Source organism: Aptenodytes forsteri, unplaced genomic scaffold (assembly GCF_000699145.1).
Source record: "Aptenodytes forsteri isolate BGI_AS27 unplaced genomic scaffold, ASM69914v1 Scaffold88, whole genome shotgun sequence".
Taxonomy (NCBI): domain Eukaryota; kingdom Metazoa; phylum Chordata; class Aves; order Sphenisciformes; family Spheniscidae; genus Aptenodytes; species Aptenodytes forsteri.
Genome location: NW_008795948.1, coordinates 5,035,862 through 5,055,140, shown reverse-complemented (window position 1 = coordinate 5,055,140; position 19,279 = coordinate 5,035,862). Strand labels below are relative to the sequence as shown.

At 41.4% G+C, this 19,279-nt stretch overlaps 2 protein-coding genes across 5 annotated transcripts in view; one reads left to right on the top strand and one right to left on the bottom strand.

Moving 5' to 3' along the window:
• Positions 1 to 125, bottom strand: part of CTBP1 (C-terminal binding protein 1) — a 264,992-nt gene extending 264,867 nt beyond the window's left edge. The window contains exon 1 of the mRNA XM_019473690.1: positions 87 to 125. The gene's annotated coding sequence lies outside the window, so the exon portion shown is untranslated. The remainder of the gene's footprint in view (positions 1 to 86) is intronic.
• Positions 126 to 788: 663 nt separating this feature from the next.
• MAEA (macrophage erythroblast attacher) overlaps positions 789 to 19,279 on the top strand; it is a 56,505-nt gene continuing 38,014 nt past the window's right edge. For 2 of the 4 annotated variants that reach the window (XM_009285422.2, XM_009285419.2), the window contains exons 1-2: positions 915 to 1,014; positions 18,186 to 18,368. In XM_009285422.2, the coding sequence (XP_009283697.1) occupies positions 946 to 1,014; positions 18,186 to 18,368 (252 nt within the window). In that variant the 5' untranslated portion in view covers positions 915 to 945. Of the gene's footprint in view, positions 869 to 914; positions 1,015 to 8,589; positions 8,688 to 18,185; positions 18,369 to 19,279 lie in introns of those variants that run through there. The other 2 variants (XM_009285423.1, XM_009285420.1) reach the window with 2 other exon arrangements.

Sequence of the window (19,279 nt, the reverse complement as noted above, 5' to 3'; positions counted from 1 at the left end):
GCCTGCCCCAGCAGGGGGAGGGCGGCGGCGAGCGCGGGAGGGCGGCCCGGCGCCGGGGAGAGGGACCTGAGGGGAAGGGGACTCACGCTGTCTCCGCTATTTAAACCTCTTCCCGCCGCCTCCGCCTCACTGACTCTCACTCACTCTCTCCTCCCCACGGAACTTACTAGGGGCGGCCCCCTCCCCTCCCCAGCCAATATACACACAGCCACACGCCGGGCCGCCGCCGCCGCTGCCCCGCCCATCCTCCCCAGACGCGCCATACATTCGCTCAGCTCTCTGACCGTCAGCAGGGCGGCGCCACAGCGTTGGCTGGGGACCCTGCCAATCAAAGCGCCCTCCGCCCTGCCTCCCTCGGGCTCCGCCCCTCGTCCCGCCCCTCCCCTTCCCGGACACCTCAGGGGTTTTAAAACCGGCCGTTTCAAGTCACCATCAAAATTTACTTTTAGGTCCCACCTACTGAGCTCTAGCGAAGGTTCTGATTGGAGGACGGGAAAACCCTCTCTATCGCGACCGGGTGGCTGGATGTCCATCACCCCCCAAAATCCCGCCTATCTCGATGCCGTAGTTCCACTTGATTTGTCCGCACATCCAGGCGGCCCCGCCCATTTCCACATCGCTGCCCAATCAGGCGCGGCTTCTCAAGCTCTAAGGCGGTGTCAACGCTCACGAACGGAACGTGCGAGAGGGCGGCCTTCATTGGTTGGTGCCCCTCGCCCCGCTGTTGCTCTTCCACCACCGTCCCGCGGAGGGGGGGGGGGTGGGGGGCGGGCCGGGGGCGGGAGCGAGCGAGCGCCGTTGGTTCGTCCCGTCTCCATTAGGGATGGGGCGGAGGAAGGCCTTTATTGCCCGTCATGCCGCGCGCGCTGTAGGTAGCTCCCTCCGGTCCGGGCTGGGGGAGGGCGGGGGAGGAGGGGGAGGGAGGAGGTTGGTGCCTAATCCAAGATGGCGGTGCAGGAATCAGCTGCTCAGCTCTCAATGACTTTGAAGGTGCAGGAGTATCCCACTCTCAAGGTGGGTGCCGAGCCTCCCCCTCCTCTCCCGGCACGGGGGAGAGGGGTCAAGCCGCTGGTGTCCCGCCGGAGCAGCGCCGAGGGGGAGATGAGGGCTTGGCGAGGCGGGCGCCCCGGCCCCCCTTCCTTCCCGCTCCCCGCCTCAGGAGCCCCTGGGTCCCCCGGCGTTGCGGGGTGGGGTGGGGGGATTCCCGCCACACAGGTGCCCGCCCGTCCCCGTTTTCCTCTGCTTGACGTCTCGGCTTATGCCGGTGCGGCTTCTCCTCTTCCCCTCCCCCTCCGCTGAGGGTGAGGGACGTGCCTGGAATATGCTGCTCTCCCCGGGTGTCTCCGTGCCCGGAGGTGAAGGGGGAGGCCCCCGGGCCACACCAGGGACAGAAAAAGGGTCCTTGAGAGCTGGAGGAGTTGGCCGAGGAGGGAGGGGAGAAGCCAGGTCTTTGGGGCAAGGCGAAGCTGTGGTCGTAGGGGGGATGTGAGGGGAGGAGAGGGCTCGGACGGAGTCAGGCTGGGGGAGAGGGTCTAGGGGCGTGTGAATGATGGCTCAGGAAGACCGAGGGTTGCTTTAAATGCTCATCCCAGATGATGAGCTGAATCTACGTGGCGTTGTTAGGAGACGTGTGAAAGGGGAGGGAGTGGGGGTGGTAGTAGAATATGGTTCCCTGGCTTCTTGGTCCCCCAAAGATGGAGATGAGCTTAAAATATAAAAAGGGACAAATGTACTGGAACAGGCTGGAGGCCTGCAGAGGCAAATAAGCGAAATACTTACGGTTTGGTGAAAGCATGGGGTGTTCGCTAAGGTACTGGGTCTATCTGAAGGATGGTGGTTTCCCCAAGACTGCGTAGCTGGTCTTTGGCTTTAACTAGGTATTGTAAAGCAAATGAAGGACTCGGTACTGAGCGTTCAGGTCATCGCCTCTAAGTATTGTTGAACTGGAGGAATGATGCTCATAGGAATCAATGGAAACCTTTGTTTGAAGTAGTGTTGTATATACAGTGGGTCTACCACATGAATAGCAATAACTGTGGAAGGGAGCTAGGAGAAGGATCTCTATTGCAAAATGCTTATTTAAACATCTCTCATGTCAGTGTATCAACATTTTTTTCATCTACAGAAGATGTTTATTCAAAGTAAACTTTGTTGTACTGAGATCGTGCTGCGCTTTCACACACTGAGTACTGTGTGCTCTTTGCAGTGTTTGTTTTGCAGCCTTTCTAGCCATGTTCTTCTTGTGCATGTCCTCCACTCTCCTAGATTCATTCTACTTAGGTCCAAGAAGCTGAAGGACAAAGTGTTGATTCCCGTTTTACATATGAAGGCTTCTTTCTATCATCGTGAAGTACTGTAAAGCTGACAGCATCAGGCTTAAATTTTGAAATAGCTGTAAAGAGCGCTCTAGCACTTTCCACAGCCGGAACAGTGTGAAGGCATTTAATGTTAAGAAGATCATTTTAAGACTGCATTTTAGATGTATTCCAGTTGTTATCACAGTTTTGCTGGTTACATTCCTGAAAAATTACTGGCAGTGAGGATCCGCGAGTTTTTGTTTTGCTGCTTATGACTTAAGATGAATTGTCAAGGTGCCAGCCATTTAAAAGGTAGAGAATATTTTGGACTGATTCTTTTATTTCCACAAGCATTCTTTTTCCCTGAAAAATCTTAACACAAATATACATAAGAGAATGGAATGTTGTTTGTAAAGTTGGGAAGCTAAATAGTAAGAGGGTGAGATGCTCTTGCACTGAAACTCTTAATTTCCTAGCAAAGGTGATGTTTATTGATTCTTCCCAGCACCCATTCAACTTCTGGGTTGTTCCTGTAATCTTTAATAGCATTTTTCATTGTTTAAAAAACCTGCCAGAACAGTGTCTGCTCAAATCTTTTGAATGCATCTTCTTAAATTTTCTTAACTGTGAGTCATATATCAAAACATTTTAGTGGTGGAGATGAAAAAGCAGCAGGGAGAAATGAACACTAAGGCTAAAGTCCACTAAAGTCAGTTTGATATCAAATCCCATTTTGTTCATTAGGAAGCAGGTGCCTAAAAGTTTCTGTGGGACTGAGCCTCTGTGAATTTTTACTTCCGGTTTATTCAAACACTGTGTGAAATGAATGTGTATCACTTATTTTTTTAAATTTTGTCCACCAACACAGTAGCTCAGATATTTCTCTTGGAGCTCTGGACACTGGTGATTTTCCCTGATGTGAGTAAAATATAAAAGATTGTAGACTTGTATTTATATCCTTCCTGTTTCCTCCCTTTAGCTTCCTCATGCCAACACCACTAGATAATAGTTGTGTAATAGCTCTACATTTACAGTATGTTCCACAGAGTGCCTTTCATGTGAAGGAGTGCTTAAAACTGCAAAGGGAAATCCCTTTTCCATAGCTGAATTGTGGTTGCTGCAGGAGTGGAAATGCTTCAGCCATTCTTGCAGCAGTTCAGCTCAGGGGGAAGTAAATAGACTCCTTCAGCTGAATCTAGGGAAGCTATTTAAGTGTACAAAATAATACTTGAATATTCCCCCCAACTCCAATCCCTTCTCCCTTCTCAAGGACAAGAAGGTTGCCAGCTATTCTTCCTCCAAAGTGCTGTGGAATCTTTTTTTTTTTTTTTTTAAAAAAAAGGCCTACTGATAGAGAATTATGCTAGTCTCATCTGAGAGCATGTAATGTGAAAGCTGGCAATCTAAAAACGAATGAATGTGAACATTGTTATCATAGTTCTTTGCTGAGATGCTAATAAACAAGTGATGACAGGAAGCTAGATAATTCATCTGTATTTTTGGAAGTGTGAATAATTATTAAACTGAACTAGCAAACTATATGGAGTAAGACCCCGAAACTGGAAGATCGAAGACCTGAAAGCAGAGATGATCACTTGTGAAAATATTCTTATCTGGGCTGTTCATTGGCAAGAGTTTAGGGTTAGCTGGGCTGCAACTGCTTTAAAAGACAGCTGATCAAAAGGAGAGCTGTAGAAGCACAGAATACTTGAGCGCCTTCTCAGAGCTGCTGTTTGGCTTCTTTTGTTGGCAGCTGTGGCAGGGGAAATACTGGCAGCAGATTTAAGATGATATTAATTTCTCATGGAAATACCATGTTTACCTGATTGCAAAAGAGGGGAACAGATAGGAGAATAGGAGTTTATGAAGCGTATATCCTGAGTCCACAGAACACAGAATAGCTGAGGTTAGAAAGGACCTCTGGAGACAGTCTAGTCCAATAGCCTCCCCTCAAAGCAGGTTGCTCAGGGCCATGTCCAGACTGTTCGTGATAATCTCCAAGATGGAGACTCCAGCCTCTCTAGGCAAACCTGTTTCAGTGTTTGACCTCTGTTACAGTATTAAAAAAAAAATAATAATTTGTTTACATGGAATTTTCTGTATTTCAGTTTGTGCCCATTGCCTATTGTTGTTTTACTGGGCACTGCTGAGAGTAGTCTGGCTCCATCTGTACTCCCCCCATCAGGTATTTATACACATTGATAAGACTTCCCCCAAGCCTTTTCTTCTCAAGGTTAAACAATCCCAGCTCTCTCAGCTTCTCTTCATATGTCAGATGCTCCAATCTGTGAGTAATCTCTGTGGCCTTCTGCTGTACTCACTCCAATATGTCCATGTTTCTCTTGTACTGGAGGTCCAGAACTGGACACAGCACTTCGGATGGGTCTAATTCATGCTGAGTAGAGGGGAAGGATCACCTTCCTTGACATGCTGGCAGTGGTTTTCCTAACACAGCCCAGGGTGCTGTTGGTCGCCTTTCCTGCAAGGGTACATTGCTGTCTGATGGGCAACTTGTCCACCAGGACCTCCAGGTTCTATTCTGCAAAGCTGCTTTCCAAGCTGTTGGTCTCCAGCATGTACTGATGCATGTGGTTGTTCCTTCCCAAGTGCAGGGATTGGCATTTCCCTTTGTCAAATTTCATGAGGTTCTTGTTTGTCCATTTCTTCAGCCTATGAGGTCCTTATGAATGGCAACACAACCATCTAGCATATTAACAACTCCTCCCAGTTTTGTATTGTCTGCAAACTTTGGAGGGGCACTCCGACCCGTCATGTAGGTCACTAATGAAGATGTCAAACAGTTTAGGTCAACTTCTTTTCCCACTGAAGCAGAAAAGGTGCAAGATTAATTTTTTGCATAACTGGTTGCACTACTTTATTTTTTCCCCTTTTTATAAGCTTCACTGTAAGTTGTTCTTGAACATAGTGTTGTACTTTGATACTATGAGCTACAGAGTACTTTTGTCAAAACTTTGAACATACAGCAGCAAAAGCTGCTCAGTGAAAGCTGTTCAGGCAGAACTTGAGGAGGACAGAAGTAACAGAACTTGCAACATCTAGTGCACTTTCAGTACATCAGTATACAAAAAAATATATGGCACTTCTAGATCATTACCCAATTTGTGAGATGTTTCTCAAGTAGAAGGTTGACACAATAAGCAAAACATGGACATTAGTAACAGTCAGCTCTGTACTAACTCTGTGTGAACACTCATATCTCACACTAAATCTGTCTTCAAACTGGGTGCTCTGACTCACCAAGTGTGCACTGAATGTCCCTACCGAGCATCCGTGTGTTGCTGAATAATGCACTTCCTGTTTTGACACATCATGTGTGCATGTCACGCTTGTTTGCTGACATCTTTTGTACTGCTGCTGTTCTTCTGCACTGGGCTCTGTGTGCCGCTGCGTTTTAAGAAAAATCTGATACTGTGGGACTTCAGAAGAAGCTTGACATTGGAAAGCAGCTAAAGTAGGAGTTGGCTCCTGTGGGGATTGGTCTCTTTTCCACCCCTGCCCACGCCCTGTAAAACGCATTTTAAAGTGATTAATGAAGGAAGAAAACACAGTAAAAGGCAATAAGTAACAGTGTGGCCATGAGATAGAGATGTTTGATTATCAGTACTCCATTGTGCCTGTAGAAAAATAGTTCAAGAAAAATACTCTCAAACATTTTACAGAAGACTTCCTGTTAGTATCTTCAAAGTGAATACTTATCTGATGTTGCAATTCACAGTTGCAGCATACTCGATTTGTAGTGTTTTCACAGGACAGTGCCCTATGATCTTGTGAGTTTGGTTTGTGTATGTTTTCTGGTATAGAAATAATGTTTGTATGGTAGCTAACATGTTGGGGTCTTTAAATGTTGACATAAAGCAAGAATATCTGTGAAATATTTGATTCTTTGCATAGTGAATGTTTTTCAAGAGCTGGGAAACAGGAATAAAGATGAGCTTCAAGCATTTGCTAGATACTGTAATAGGAGGAAAACACTTCACAACTTAGTGTGATAGGAGTGGAGCTCTTACTGGATGTTATGGACCACCCAGTGTCAATTTTTCTTATCTCTCTAAACCTCTTCCCACGGTCTTTCATTTCAGTAGTTCCTATATTGATCAGCATAATAGTGCACCTTTTGGGCCCATAGATTTAGGAAAGTACTGTTTTGGCAGATGGGTATTTTATATAAGGGCATGCTGGCAAAATCCATCAGTCCTTGTAAACTTAAGAAACTGCCTTCATTGTACACTTGGCCTCCCATAGCTTACAGCCTGAAGAAACACTATATCGGAAGTATTTGCTAACCCAGAATGTGAAAGATGCTGTATTACTTGATTGCTTACAATACATTATTGTTTATTTAAATAAAGCAAGTTTTTGTTAGGATATCTTTATTATGATAGCCAGTAATATAACGGCTTCACAACCTGCTTTTGATTCACCTCAGCTTTTTTTAAGTGCTCTGTGGATTACCTGGAGTTGTAAACTAGTGAGAACTAAAGTAAAACAGATAATATATTGAGTAGAACTTTGGTCATTCATATATTCTGATATAGGTCTGCTGAATCAATAATCCTTAATTATTTGTCTTGGGAGAAATGCTGTCACTTCAGCTGGGATAGGTTATTTTGGGAGCAATCTGATTGGAAATGGGATCTGTAGCCTAAAGGCTCCAGCCAGTATCACGGTGTCTGGACTCTGCAAACACACAGGAGGACTGTGATTAAAATGAGCAAATATTTGGAGAAGAAAGAAAGATCAAAACAAATGAAGGGACTTGCTCAGGACATAAACCTGCTGTGTGACCTTAGCTTAGCAACTCAACCGTTTCTTTGGACAGGGAGGAATGCTTAGGTTTTTGATAGTACACAAATATTTCTACTAAAAGGGGAAAAGCGAAGAAATTTCTTTTGAGGCGTGAGTCCAAGATGGCAGCTAAGAACAAGTGTAGTGAAAATGACTGGTCTCTGATGTCTGTAGTGTGGCTCTAGATAGGACTCTAAAATGGCTGTCAATTTGCTTACATAAGGATGCAAGACAGTTTTATATAACTGTAGGATGGCTTTGTAAAGCACTTGATTTTGTTGTTGGACACCTTGTTCAAAAGTTCATAATGTATTCAGTAATAAGTTACTAGCAGTCTGTGTGAAAGGATAATATTTTGAAGGATTATAATTGCTTCTGTTGAGTAAGTATGTGTGTAGCAGATGGATAGTCCAAGAATTTTCATTGCTAATTCTCTCCTGTATTCAAGGAGCAGCTTTGAATATTATAATGATATTTTCTTTCTAGACACAGCTGCTCTAGAATACGCAGTACTGTCTTCCGGAGTTGTAAAACTGACATGTTTTTAACTAAGGGAAACTACTAGGCTTTACGCTTCAAAAACATTGAAACTGTTTTTTAAAAGAACTATTTTCTTTAAAATCCAAATGATTGGTTTAGGCTTATGAAATTATTTTGTCTGTTTTGATCTGTATCTCTTCAAGAGTTTATATTAATGCTTGTACCTAATTAAACCTAACCTAAATCTAGCCATTATTCTAAGCCTCTCATTCCTGAAATATTACTACTTCTCCTTTCTTTAACTTTCTTTTCCTTTTCTGATTTTGCCTAGAACAAGGAAAAAATATTACTATTTCAAGGGATTGATAAGAGCTACACATCAGAAGAATTCATTCTTTAAACAAGTGGTGATATAATTTACATTTTGGATGAGTTCAGTGACAAGTAATGATGCTGACTCAGTTCTGAAATAATCCAAGAGTTATAGAGGAAGTGTATAAAAATACAGAATTTCAGTAATTCTGTATGAAAATGCTTAATTGTTACTGGTTTGAGGGAAAATTTGCAATAATTTATTGTACCCTGCCTCATTTTTCAAATGGCATCATGTATAATAGATGTCCTCTACTTTTCTGTTTTGTTGAAGGTGAGCATGGTGATCTAATTCAGTCTCAAGGAAACAGCTTAATGCTCAAAGGTGTTTCTTGCTGGGTTCACCTCTTCTCTTGACACCGTTTGTTTATTAAAACTATTTAGGAGATATTCCCATACTTCCTCTTTCCTCTTGCATAAAGTAGAGCTATGTTGTCTTTGCTTCTGTTTCGTTGAAAGACAGTTTCATCACTGCACTTCTCACTTTCTTTTCCCTACCTATCTGTGGCTAGGCTTAATTTGATATAAGGGCACAGTATATGGCATTTGAAAAAGCTTATTTATACCTCAGAAAGTCTTCAACTGAATTATCTTGGAGACCTGTAGATTCATAGAAATCTCTGGTGCTTTTCAGGTGTTATAAGCTAACACAATTGAGGAGAGGAAGCACATCATTTTTCTGACCCTTGAAAGGAGAGCATAGTTCTGTAATGGTTCCCCCCACCTAATCTGGTAGGACTCTTTTATTTTATTTTTCTTGAAACTCTTTTTCTTCCCTTCCCACTCTGACTTCATATTCCTGAAAAGATTTTTTTAAAATCCATTTCAAAATCCCTCCTGCCCATGATTCAGGACATTTGAAAAAATACACAACGTAGGTACGTGTTTAAAAAATTCTACACTTTATGTGGCAAGGGGTTGCTTTCAGCTGTGAGACTATAACATTAAAGAAGGATGATTCACACCAACATCAGTAAAATCAGGATATATATTTAAAACTTCCCTGCATGTGAGTTGGTACTGCTGTCAAGTTAGACCTGATTAACTTCCTTCTCCCAAATACAGGAGGAAAGTGGATGTTCTTTTACAGAATTGCAAACCTATGTAAAAGATGCTTGTTTCTGTTGTCTGTACTGGTTTCTGTGAAAATCAGTTTTTAGAAAATAAGCCTTTGAAAATTCCTGTCATCAGGAGGCTGGGGAATGATTCACGATCTTACTTTCACCACCAAGTAATTCTTCCTTCAATTGTGATGACTTTTTTGAAGTATCACTCTTACTCTATATATAATTTCCAACAACCAAATGATAGCTATGCAAACTGTTTTTTGCTTTCTATTTCTTTCTGCTACATCTGAACTAGTTTCCTGTATGTGGTCACTGGGGGGTAGAAACTCTTTTTGATTAATGTTGTGGTCTGAAAGAGATTGGGTTTTAGTTTCCATTTTTATTTGGAATTCTTTAGCTTATGTTATAGGATGTGACCAGATCAGTTTGAGAACTGGTGTGCTAAAGGTTGAGTGTAAGGCTAAAGACTCGTGGGAGGATAAAGGCTTACATTTTTCACAAAACTTTAATTAGAAAGAAACATATGCAATTCAATCTTTCAGTATTACTGTGTACCAGTTAGGAAAACTTGTGGGCAGCATCAGGCTGGTATTTGAAGTTTCACGCAGTAGCCATTACACTTTGGCCATAACATCCTACACCTCTAAAGGAGCAGAAATGCAGGATGTAACACTTTCTATAAATAAGCTTATTTGGCTTAGGGAGAAACCCTTTCTCCTGTGGCCAGTCCTCCCCTTAATTTTCTGGAAATTCTCTGATAAATGCTGGTAAACACATTTTTCCTGAAGCAGTCTGAGGATTTTTTTTGATAGCTATGGAAGACAGACAAGGTAGAAGACTTTGTTTCAGTGCTTCTACTTTCTGAAGTAAAATTTTAGTGAGATTCTGAATACATGTAATTGATTTCTCTTCCAACCGATGGCTTATTGATGCAGAAATACTATCCTGACTAATCAAAGATGGAATAATGTACATCAGTTAATGTGACTTTTAAAAAGGAAAGTCGTGCCATGCAAAGATACTGGACTTCGATGTTTAGAAAAAAAAAAGGAGGTAATGGTGGATTTAGTTGATTGCTTATTCGTATTACTGAATGTTTTTTGGAAATACCCCTTACTAGGAACTCTTGAAAGAAAAGACAGAAGTCTGTATGTGGATAGGTAACTGGGCAAGATAAGAAATGAACATCAAGATTTAGTAGCCAGCCTCTGTAATGGAAGAAGGTTAGTGTTAGGGTTCTGCTGGCATCTCTGCCAGTACTGCTGATAATCAGCTGCTTGAACAGCCTGGAGAAGAGAGTGAGTGCTGAGATGATCTGGTTTCCTTGATGATACTAAGATAATCGAGGTATTACAGATACAACCCAAGTATGAAGCATTAGAGAAGAATGAGAGACTGAATGGCTATTAAAGTAGTAGGTGAAATTCAAAATAGACAAGTGTAGTGTGATACAATTTTTAGGTACGGTGGAAAGAAAAACAATCCTAATCTTATATATGCAATAACTGAGTTGGAAATTACCATCATTGCTCAGTGGGATCTTGGGGTTATAGTGAACGTTTTCTGGGAATGGTCAGGTTAATGTTGACAAACGTAGGACAAAAGTGTTGGGAAGAATGGAGAACCTCATTACGTAGCAATGAAAATACATGGTTTCTTCTCAAGTAGTACGAGTTACTCTTATTTTCTCCCTTCCCTTATCCTGAAAAAAAGATGTAGTAGAACTGGAAAATGTCTACAGAAGGGCAAGAATGATTAGAGAGATGGAAAGACTGTCTTCAAAGAGTGGTTTAGAAAGAGCCTCTTCAATCTCAAGAGACATGAGAGGCATAGAAGAGAGTGAATTTTCCCTTTTTTCTTCCAAAACAAGAACAAAAGGATTTCAAATCAGGCTAGCGGTTGACAAGGCAAAACCAAGAGTGTTTCTTCACACAGTGCATTAGGCTGTGAAATGTCTCACCACAGGATGTTGCAGTGCTAGAATTCTACAGGTCAACAACAACCAGCAGAGCTCATGGATAAGAAACACCCTGTGGTGTTTCTGCTATAAAACCCCCACCTCTGGCTCAAGAAGCCCAAAGAGACTATTTGGGATTAGTAACTTTATGTTCTTGCCTTTTTTTCAAGTGCCGTCCCCTTTCTGGATGTTGTCAGAGAAAGGATAGTGACAGAGGAGGGACTTTTGGTCTTACCTAGTATGGCCATTCATATCTTCATATGGAGATGAATTTGGTGTCTAAATTAGTAATGGGGATCTATGATCCAGTCTCTAGATGAATTCATAAAATTAAAGTAGCGAAGGACCTCTGCAGACTGTGTAGTTCAGGCTTCTGCTTGAACCTGGGCTAACTTCAAAGCTAATTTGAGTTGCTCAGGGTCCTGCCTAGCTCTGAAAGTTTCCAAGGGTGGAGATTCCACCACCTTTCTGGACTGCTGTTTCAGTGCTTACCAACTCTTCTGGTTAAAATATGTTTTTCCGTATGGTCAGCTGGAATTTTCTTTGCTTCCAGTTGTCAACTCTGCCTCCTTCCTTTTTGCTCTGTAACTCTGAGAAAAGTCTGGCTAGCTCTTATCTATGACCTTCACCTTTAGGTAGTGGAAGACTTCTATCAGACTGTGCTGCTCCCAGCTCCCTGTAGCCTTCTCTGCTGCAAGTGAAACAAGCCTGCCCTTCTCAGCCTCTCTTTGCATTTTGTATCCTCTAACCATTGTGGTGGTTGCTTTCCAGACTCTCCAGTTTGTCAGCATGTCTTCTTTGATGGGGGTGGGGAGTGACCTGAAAACCAGACTCGGTGTTCCAGATAAGTCTGCATGAGCGCTGAGCATAAAGAACAATCACTCCTCTCAACCCACTGCCTTTAATCTTGCTAATGCAGCCTGGTATGTGGTTAACTTTCATTGCCGTAAGAGTCTGTTGCCGACTCCTGTCCAACCTGCTGTCCATCAGAACCTCTACATCTTTTTCTGCAGAAGTGGTCCTAGCCAGTTATTCCACAGCCTGTGCTAATGGATGAGTGGTTTTGTGCCAGGTGCAGGGCTCTGGTTTTTGCCTTGATTACATTTCCTAAAGTTCTTGGTCTGTTTCTCCAGCTTGTCATTTCTTCTGAATGGCAGCTCTGCGACCCAGCATTATCAAGCACTCCACCAGTTTGTTGTCCTCTGTGAGCTTTCTGATTGTGTGTTCTGTTCCATAGTGCATGGTTGAAGAAGACGTGTATGTTGGAGCTGATAACATTCCTCAGGAGTCAAGCAGTACTTGTAATTGGCCACCAGGTAGCTTTTGAACCACTGACCATTATTCTTTGAGCCTGGCTGTCCAGTCTGTCCCTAACCCGTGTTGTATTCCAGCCGTTCAGTCCACATCTCCCCAGTTTGGCTACAAGGGTACTGTGGGAGACAAAGTCAAAAACCTTGCTAAACTTAGTATGAAAGCCTGCCAGTGCGCTCCTCTCATTCAGAGGTGTAGTCATTTCATCACTGAAAGCAGTGTTGTCAAGCTTGATTTGCTTATGGCAAATCGAGGCTGTCAACTGTATGAGCCTGGAAATGGCTTCCCTCTGAAATTTTTTTTGCCATAATTTTCCCAAGAACTGAGGTGAGGCAGACCAGCCTGTAGTTTCCATGATCTTCCAGGTTCTCTTTTTGGAAGAGAGGCAAGAAACTTGCCCTTTTCAGTCACTGAGGACTCTTCTTGTTCACCATGACATTTCAGAGACGATAGCAGCTTTACGGTGTCGTTGGTGAGCTCCCTCCCTTCTTGTATATCTTCAGCTTGCTTTAGACTTCTCGTGTGAATAGTACCTCTCTCCCCAGACTCAGTTGCTCATACACTATCAGGAAGGCTTAGGAGAAGACCTTACCAGTAAAGACAAAGAAGGCATTTAGAACTGAGACTTTCTGTTGTCCTTTGTTGCTAGGTCACAAACTCAATTCTGTAGATGCTTTTCTTCATCTTCCTTATGCTGCTCATCTGTCTATAAAGCCCTTGCAATTAGAATTGCTTATTAGTTTGAACTTGAGTTGAATAAAGTGGATGTATATGTTGGCCATGATGGTAACAAGTGCTGGATTTCTAGCTGTGACTCAGAATGCTTTTCCTCCATCATCGCTGGAGGACTTATAACACCTCTGCAAAGATCTTGCCATAATTAGTATTTCTTTTGTTATCTCGTACTTTCTCCCAAGCAGAAAGCCCTTCAGCAGTGTATGTATTCACTTTGTTTGGAAATCCCAGGTGCTTAATGAGTGAGGGAGTGACTGTGTCTGTCATGGAAGCTGCGAGTGTGTGTCGAGGCTAAAACATTGCCACGTTCTTGAGATGCCGTTAAGCTGCTTAGTGGAATTCAGGGTGCTAAAGCCAGCATAAGAAGTCCAGTCTGGGTGTCTGACTCCCACCAACATAAATACCATTGAGGTAGAGGAGATTTTTAAGCTTTGATCACTATCATTAATGAACTTCGATGAGGGGAAAATGATTTGCATTCTGCTCTCCCTTTCTATATTGTTAAAGGCTATAGTTGGTATGTTCTCACGGCATGTTTTTTAAAGCCAATTTTCTCTGAGCCTGTAGAGAAAAGCATTGGCTGAGGTGAGAGTACTTATTGGCAGTCTGTTTCTACAAATTCGATTTATGGATGGAGTACTAAGTGTGTGCACGTAGATACATAAGAAGAAAAGAAAAATTAAGAATCTTATTAAAGTATTGATAATGAATGTAAAAACAAAGGTAGATACGCATTGTGGGATGCTGTGTAGAGGATTGACTAGCTTAACTTGATATTACTTGTATTTCTTTAAAGATTTTTTTACAGATGGATAATAAACACTTGGGAAGTATGTACAGTTTGCCAACCATCAGGATACAATATATGCAAGCATTTAATACTGGTTTTTTCTAGTTTTAATACGTATTCAGAAAAATCAAGAAAATGGTATTGCTTCGTAAATGAATGGCTTATTGAAAAATTTATTTTGATGGAAACATATTTAGTAGATAACGTCACTATATTTAAGGGTATTTCAAGTTAAATTTGATGCAGCTTATTAAAAGAAATATTACCTACAGTTGCACAATTTGAACAGTTTTAGCTACTTCATGATTTTAGAACTAGTCAGTCTTGCCTTGGCACCTTATTAGCATTCATGGGCTAGAAGAGGACTGTGTTTGGGCTGAAGGCCAGAGAGTTAACATCACAGTTGAGTTCCTAAGTGTAAGCTTAAAAACTGCCTCTGATATTCTTAGCTCTGCTGTTTTCTACTCCCTCCCCTCAACTGAACAACCAAGGTATAGCTCTCATGGCAGTTCTTCCTCCTCCAGTTCAAGCTTTTAGACCGAGGAGGATCCTCTCCTAAGTCTTGTCTCCTTAGCTAGAGGTTGTTGGAGCATGTTCTGGGACAGCACACCAGAGTTCTCTGGCTTTCTAAAACCAGAGTGAAGTAACTCCTGAAATAAAGAAAATACTTGGATCGGGTTATTCAGTTGTCTCTGCTGCTCTGTTAGCACTTAGCACCTGGCAACAGTCATATGCTACGCTTGCAGAAGCCTCCAGCCAAGCAGACTTTCCTTCACATTGCAGTAGCAAAATTTTGATCTTGGAAAAACTTGTGTTGCTGTACTTCTCCCCCTTGTATAGGCTGTTCTAACTTAAGTCAACTTCCTTTTCATTAGGTTTAAGTTTGACCTGGTTTAGTACATGCTGAAGTTGAATAATGTGTCTGCAGCTGTGGAAGCTGATGAACAAAAGAAGCAGAATCTATTTAGTGACACTGGATTTAAATGTGCTGCCCACTAATACTTTACATCTCTCCTTTGTATCCTCTTCTATGCTTACGGCATGAGCCAACTGAGGTGTGGCTTTTCAAGCTCTAATGAGTAGGACAAGTTGGTATTGTGCTTTTACAGAATACATTCTGGTTGGTTCTTGCTGCTTTATTTCAAATTTTTTCAGTGTTTAGTAGCTGGTTATCCTTTTTTTCCTTAAGGTAATGCTTCCCTAGTCTGAGTTCTATAGGCCACTCTTGTCCTTAAAGAATAACTGTAATCCAGGCTTGGTCACAGAATGGTACTGGCAGTAAAAATTCAGTCTCTAATAGGCTTGTGGCAGCTAATGATAAGTAAATTTTGCAGCTGTATCTTGGTCAAAAAAGTTTGGTGTTCACTGTTTTATAACTATGGTACCTGAAAATTAAAGTGAACCATAGTTAAGAATTTTTAGAACTACATTTTCCAGAGCATTGTTTTGTTATGTTTTCCTTCCATTTACTTTCATTATTGGAGAAAAAAATAAACTTATTGGTACAGTGCCTGTAACTTTTGAAGAGTTCTGTGGTAAAGCAAACCAGTACTGGGAAACAGAGTCTCTTTTGGAGCATAGGAACTGTATGAGTAACAAAAGAACCAGCTGATCAAGATGCAGAATCTAGATAAGATGCTTTCTCAGTAAGGAATTTAGCGGTTGCAATTTCTAAATTTTGGCATTCATAGACTCTCGTCCTGTAACGTAAGTGTAAAAGCTGTACCTGGATACAATTTACAAATATTCTCTAAAAACTGCTGGGTCTATGGTAGGAAACAAGTGCCTATGCAAATTATGAAAAACTCTAGTAAGAGTATTTACTGTCAGTTTCAGTGGTGCAAATAATTTCCTTGTACCTTTAAAGTCATTTCCCTTGTTATGGTACACTAAAATTATGTTTAGCAATATATTTATTTGTATTTACTTTCAGAGTTTATAGTAAAACAGTTCAACTCTTAGCCTCTTCCACACAGGATGTTCAGATCTTTTTTTGGGGAGGAAAAAAATATATGGATAAAACAAGATTCAAAAACCTATTGCACCTAGACACGATATAAAGATGCCAGCTGAAATTGAAAGTCCAATTGTTCTAAAAGTCATATGAACACAGACTGTGCCAGAAATTAGCATGCTAAAGAGATGGAGCATGGGAAACAGGAAGTGTTATTGCTCTTGTGTGCAGATAAGAAACTAGGAAAAAGGGAGATTAAAGCTAAGCTTTTTTCAAACTGACTAGATCTGTGTGTCTAGTTCAACTGACTGCTCAAAACTTAACAAAACCACTCTTCGTAGTCAAACAGATACCTCAAATCAATAGTAGCTTCTGAAAGTCTTGATTGATGTAGCTTTTCAGTGTGGTGTGGAAAGCTGATTAGCAAAGTACTTGCAGAAATTAAATTCAGTAGATGCAAGTAACTGAAGGAAACATGTTTTTCAATGAATAGTAAGAAAAATGCGGGGGGCGGGGGGGGGGAAGGGAAGAAGTTGTCTTAATGCTGTCTGGCATCAAGTCTTGGAGTTGGAAACAAGCTTCCATGTTCAAAAGCATGAGATGTCAAAATAGTGGCCCCCCAAAACACACGTTCTATCTATGGGGCCTTAAAACCATTTATCTTCTTTTGTGGAAACGGAGAAGAGAAATAAGATAAGGGCTAAAGATGGAATAAAAAATGGTTATATAGACAATTAAGTAGGTGTTGAAGCCTATTAATTGTGATGTCTTATGTGGTTTGAGTTTGGGGGGGTGCAGTGCTGGGATTTTAGGGGAGGATATATAAGGAAAATAATTGTTTTAGCTTGATACTTCCTGTGGTAAAGGCTTGTTCTGTCATTTGTTTAGGTCTTAGTTTGAGATGCCAAAAAGCATTAAATAGATCATTCCGGTCTTTCTGAGAGGAAGAGGAGCCCTTTCATATCTTATCAGGAGTATCCTTGTGTTATACTTGTACTGCAAATAAGAACAACTTATTGTAGGTCATACAAAGTCTTGGAAAGCAAGTACTTTGGCTCATCTTCCTTAGTCTGAACCTAAACTGTTTCTCAGTGCATCTCTAATTTGTGAATTGCAATGGTTATGTAGTAACCTCTCTCTGAATAGAGCCCAAAAGGAAAGTGGACCCTGGGGATACTTTCTTGCATGCAAATGATTAGAAGGAAGAAAATGGAGGCAATCTTGATATAATTGATTAGAAGTGATATACTTGAAAGATTTGTAATCAAACATATACGTGATATGTACCAAACAGAACACTGATTTGCGTTTCCTGTTTTACCTTTAATATGTGTAATCTGGTTGCTAGCTAAATTATGCCTTTGATTAATGGAAAAGCAATCAAGATTATTGTAACTACCTGAAAGAACTTCTCATGGACTTCTTCAAGATAAAAGATATGGATGAATTAAGCGTATAACACTGGCATGCTTTTAGTTCTAAAAGTCCTGTTTCTGTGAAGTAATAGACTTCCTGTCTAAATTGCTTATGCTGTCACTGTAGTGGAAGCAACATGGTGGGAGCAGCTTAACATTTACTATAAGCTTCCCCCAAATCATTCAGTACCCTAAAATTTGACCAGGCTGTAGACTACTCCCACGTATGTTTTTAATGGCCATCAGTAGCAGTTTTGATATGGCTGTCCCATGAAGGCATGGGACAAGTAGGACAGGAGACCTCCAAGGCTGGTTAGTCTCTAAGCCAAGGAGTGGAGTCTTAGAAGAATTTAACAAACTTCGTCATACAGTGTAGGCTTTTTTCACCAACAGAAAACTTACATGGAGTTTCTCTTAGCATTCATTGTAGTCCTACTGGAGTTAATATTAAAAAGTATTAAAAAATAGGTAGGAGACCTATTAGATTTCCTGAATAACCATTGGTATACTATGTATACATTTTTTGGGAGCCAATATGTGTTATACATGCTTTCGCAACCATAACTTTCTCTTTTGTGAACTCCTGAAGGAAAGAAAAGTAAACTTAAAAAGCCGTGTTCTGAAGGGTGATCTCTTAGTTGTAGTTAACTTGTAGCTTTCCTTTTTTAGATACACATTTGTCTTTGCTTTCTGTTCTCCCTGAACTGTTTCCATCAGTGCTTGCTACAGTCAAAGCAGGATAGGTGAAATTGGTATCAGAAGAATCTACCAGCTTTTATTTCTTGTCACTGTTTTTTCATAATCTTTGAAGTGTTAGCGCATTTCTGAGAGGGCTTAAATAAGGGCTTTGATATGAGAACTCAAGTTCAACTAATGACCTCTAGTGTCCTGGAACCTAGGTGTTCTTCTGACTGCATCAGATAAAATCATCAGTCTCTAAACTCTAGGAGACCTGACTTTTTTTTAACAGAAATTGTAATGACTTTATACTTCTCATTTAGGTGCCATATGAAACACTGAACAAACGGTTTCGAGCTGCACAGAAAAACATTGATCGAGAGACTAGCCACGTTACAATGGTTGTGGCAGAGCTGGAGAAGACGCTGAGCAGTTGTCCTGCTGTGGATTCAGTCGTTAGTCTCCTGGATGGAGTAGTTGAAAAACTCAGTGTTCTGAAACGGAAGGTAAGTGCTGTTCTACCTTATGATTGCTTTGTCTTTGCGAAGTTAACAGAAGTCGTTTTCTGCAATGCTGATTGCTTGAATTTTCTTTTCAAGATATAGGTATTAATGGCACTGTAAACAAAGGCCTTAGAATGCAGAGCAAACCACCAAAACTTACTGTATCTTCCTTCACTGTGCTTATGAAATATGACTTGGTGTTCCATGATTAAGTATAACAAACCTCTGTTGAGAGGTAAAATTAATATGTATTTATAGTCCTGAAAAGGAATTCCTCTACCCGTGGAAAAGAAATAGCAGCAAAATGAATTGATTTCTATCAATTCCTGCTTGTCTATTGGAAAGATTTGTGCAGTTGCATTAATTGACCGCTTGAGGGGGGGAAAACAGGTAGGAGATGAGTCTGAAAAACGTTGAAACCCCAGTGGGGGTAGTTGTATGCGGTATTGAGGCTTCTTTGCAGAAGAAAGCGTGAGTTGTCCTGAATTGCTGCTTGAACATTTTTTTATAAACACTAAACTTGCAGGTTGGAAGGTTCCTAGGGAAAATTACTAAAAGCATTTTAAATAAAGTTTAGCAAGATAACCTGCTTCTAGCTGTTAAGCTTGAATGCTTGTATGAAATACAGCCAAACTTTCATGCCTTTACTACCTCTTGAGGGTGCTCACAAGGCATGTATGGGGACAACCAGGTTAAATAAAGTTTAGCAAGATAACCTGCTTCTAGCTGTTAAGCTTGAATGCTTGTATGAAATACAGCCAAACTTTCATGCCTTTACTACCTCTTGAGGGTGCTCACAAGGCATGTATGGGGACAACCAGGGGATCAGGTCCAGCCAGCACGGATTCATGAAAGGCAGGTCCTGCTTGACCAACCTGATCTCCTTCTATGACCAGGTGACCCACCTAGTGGGT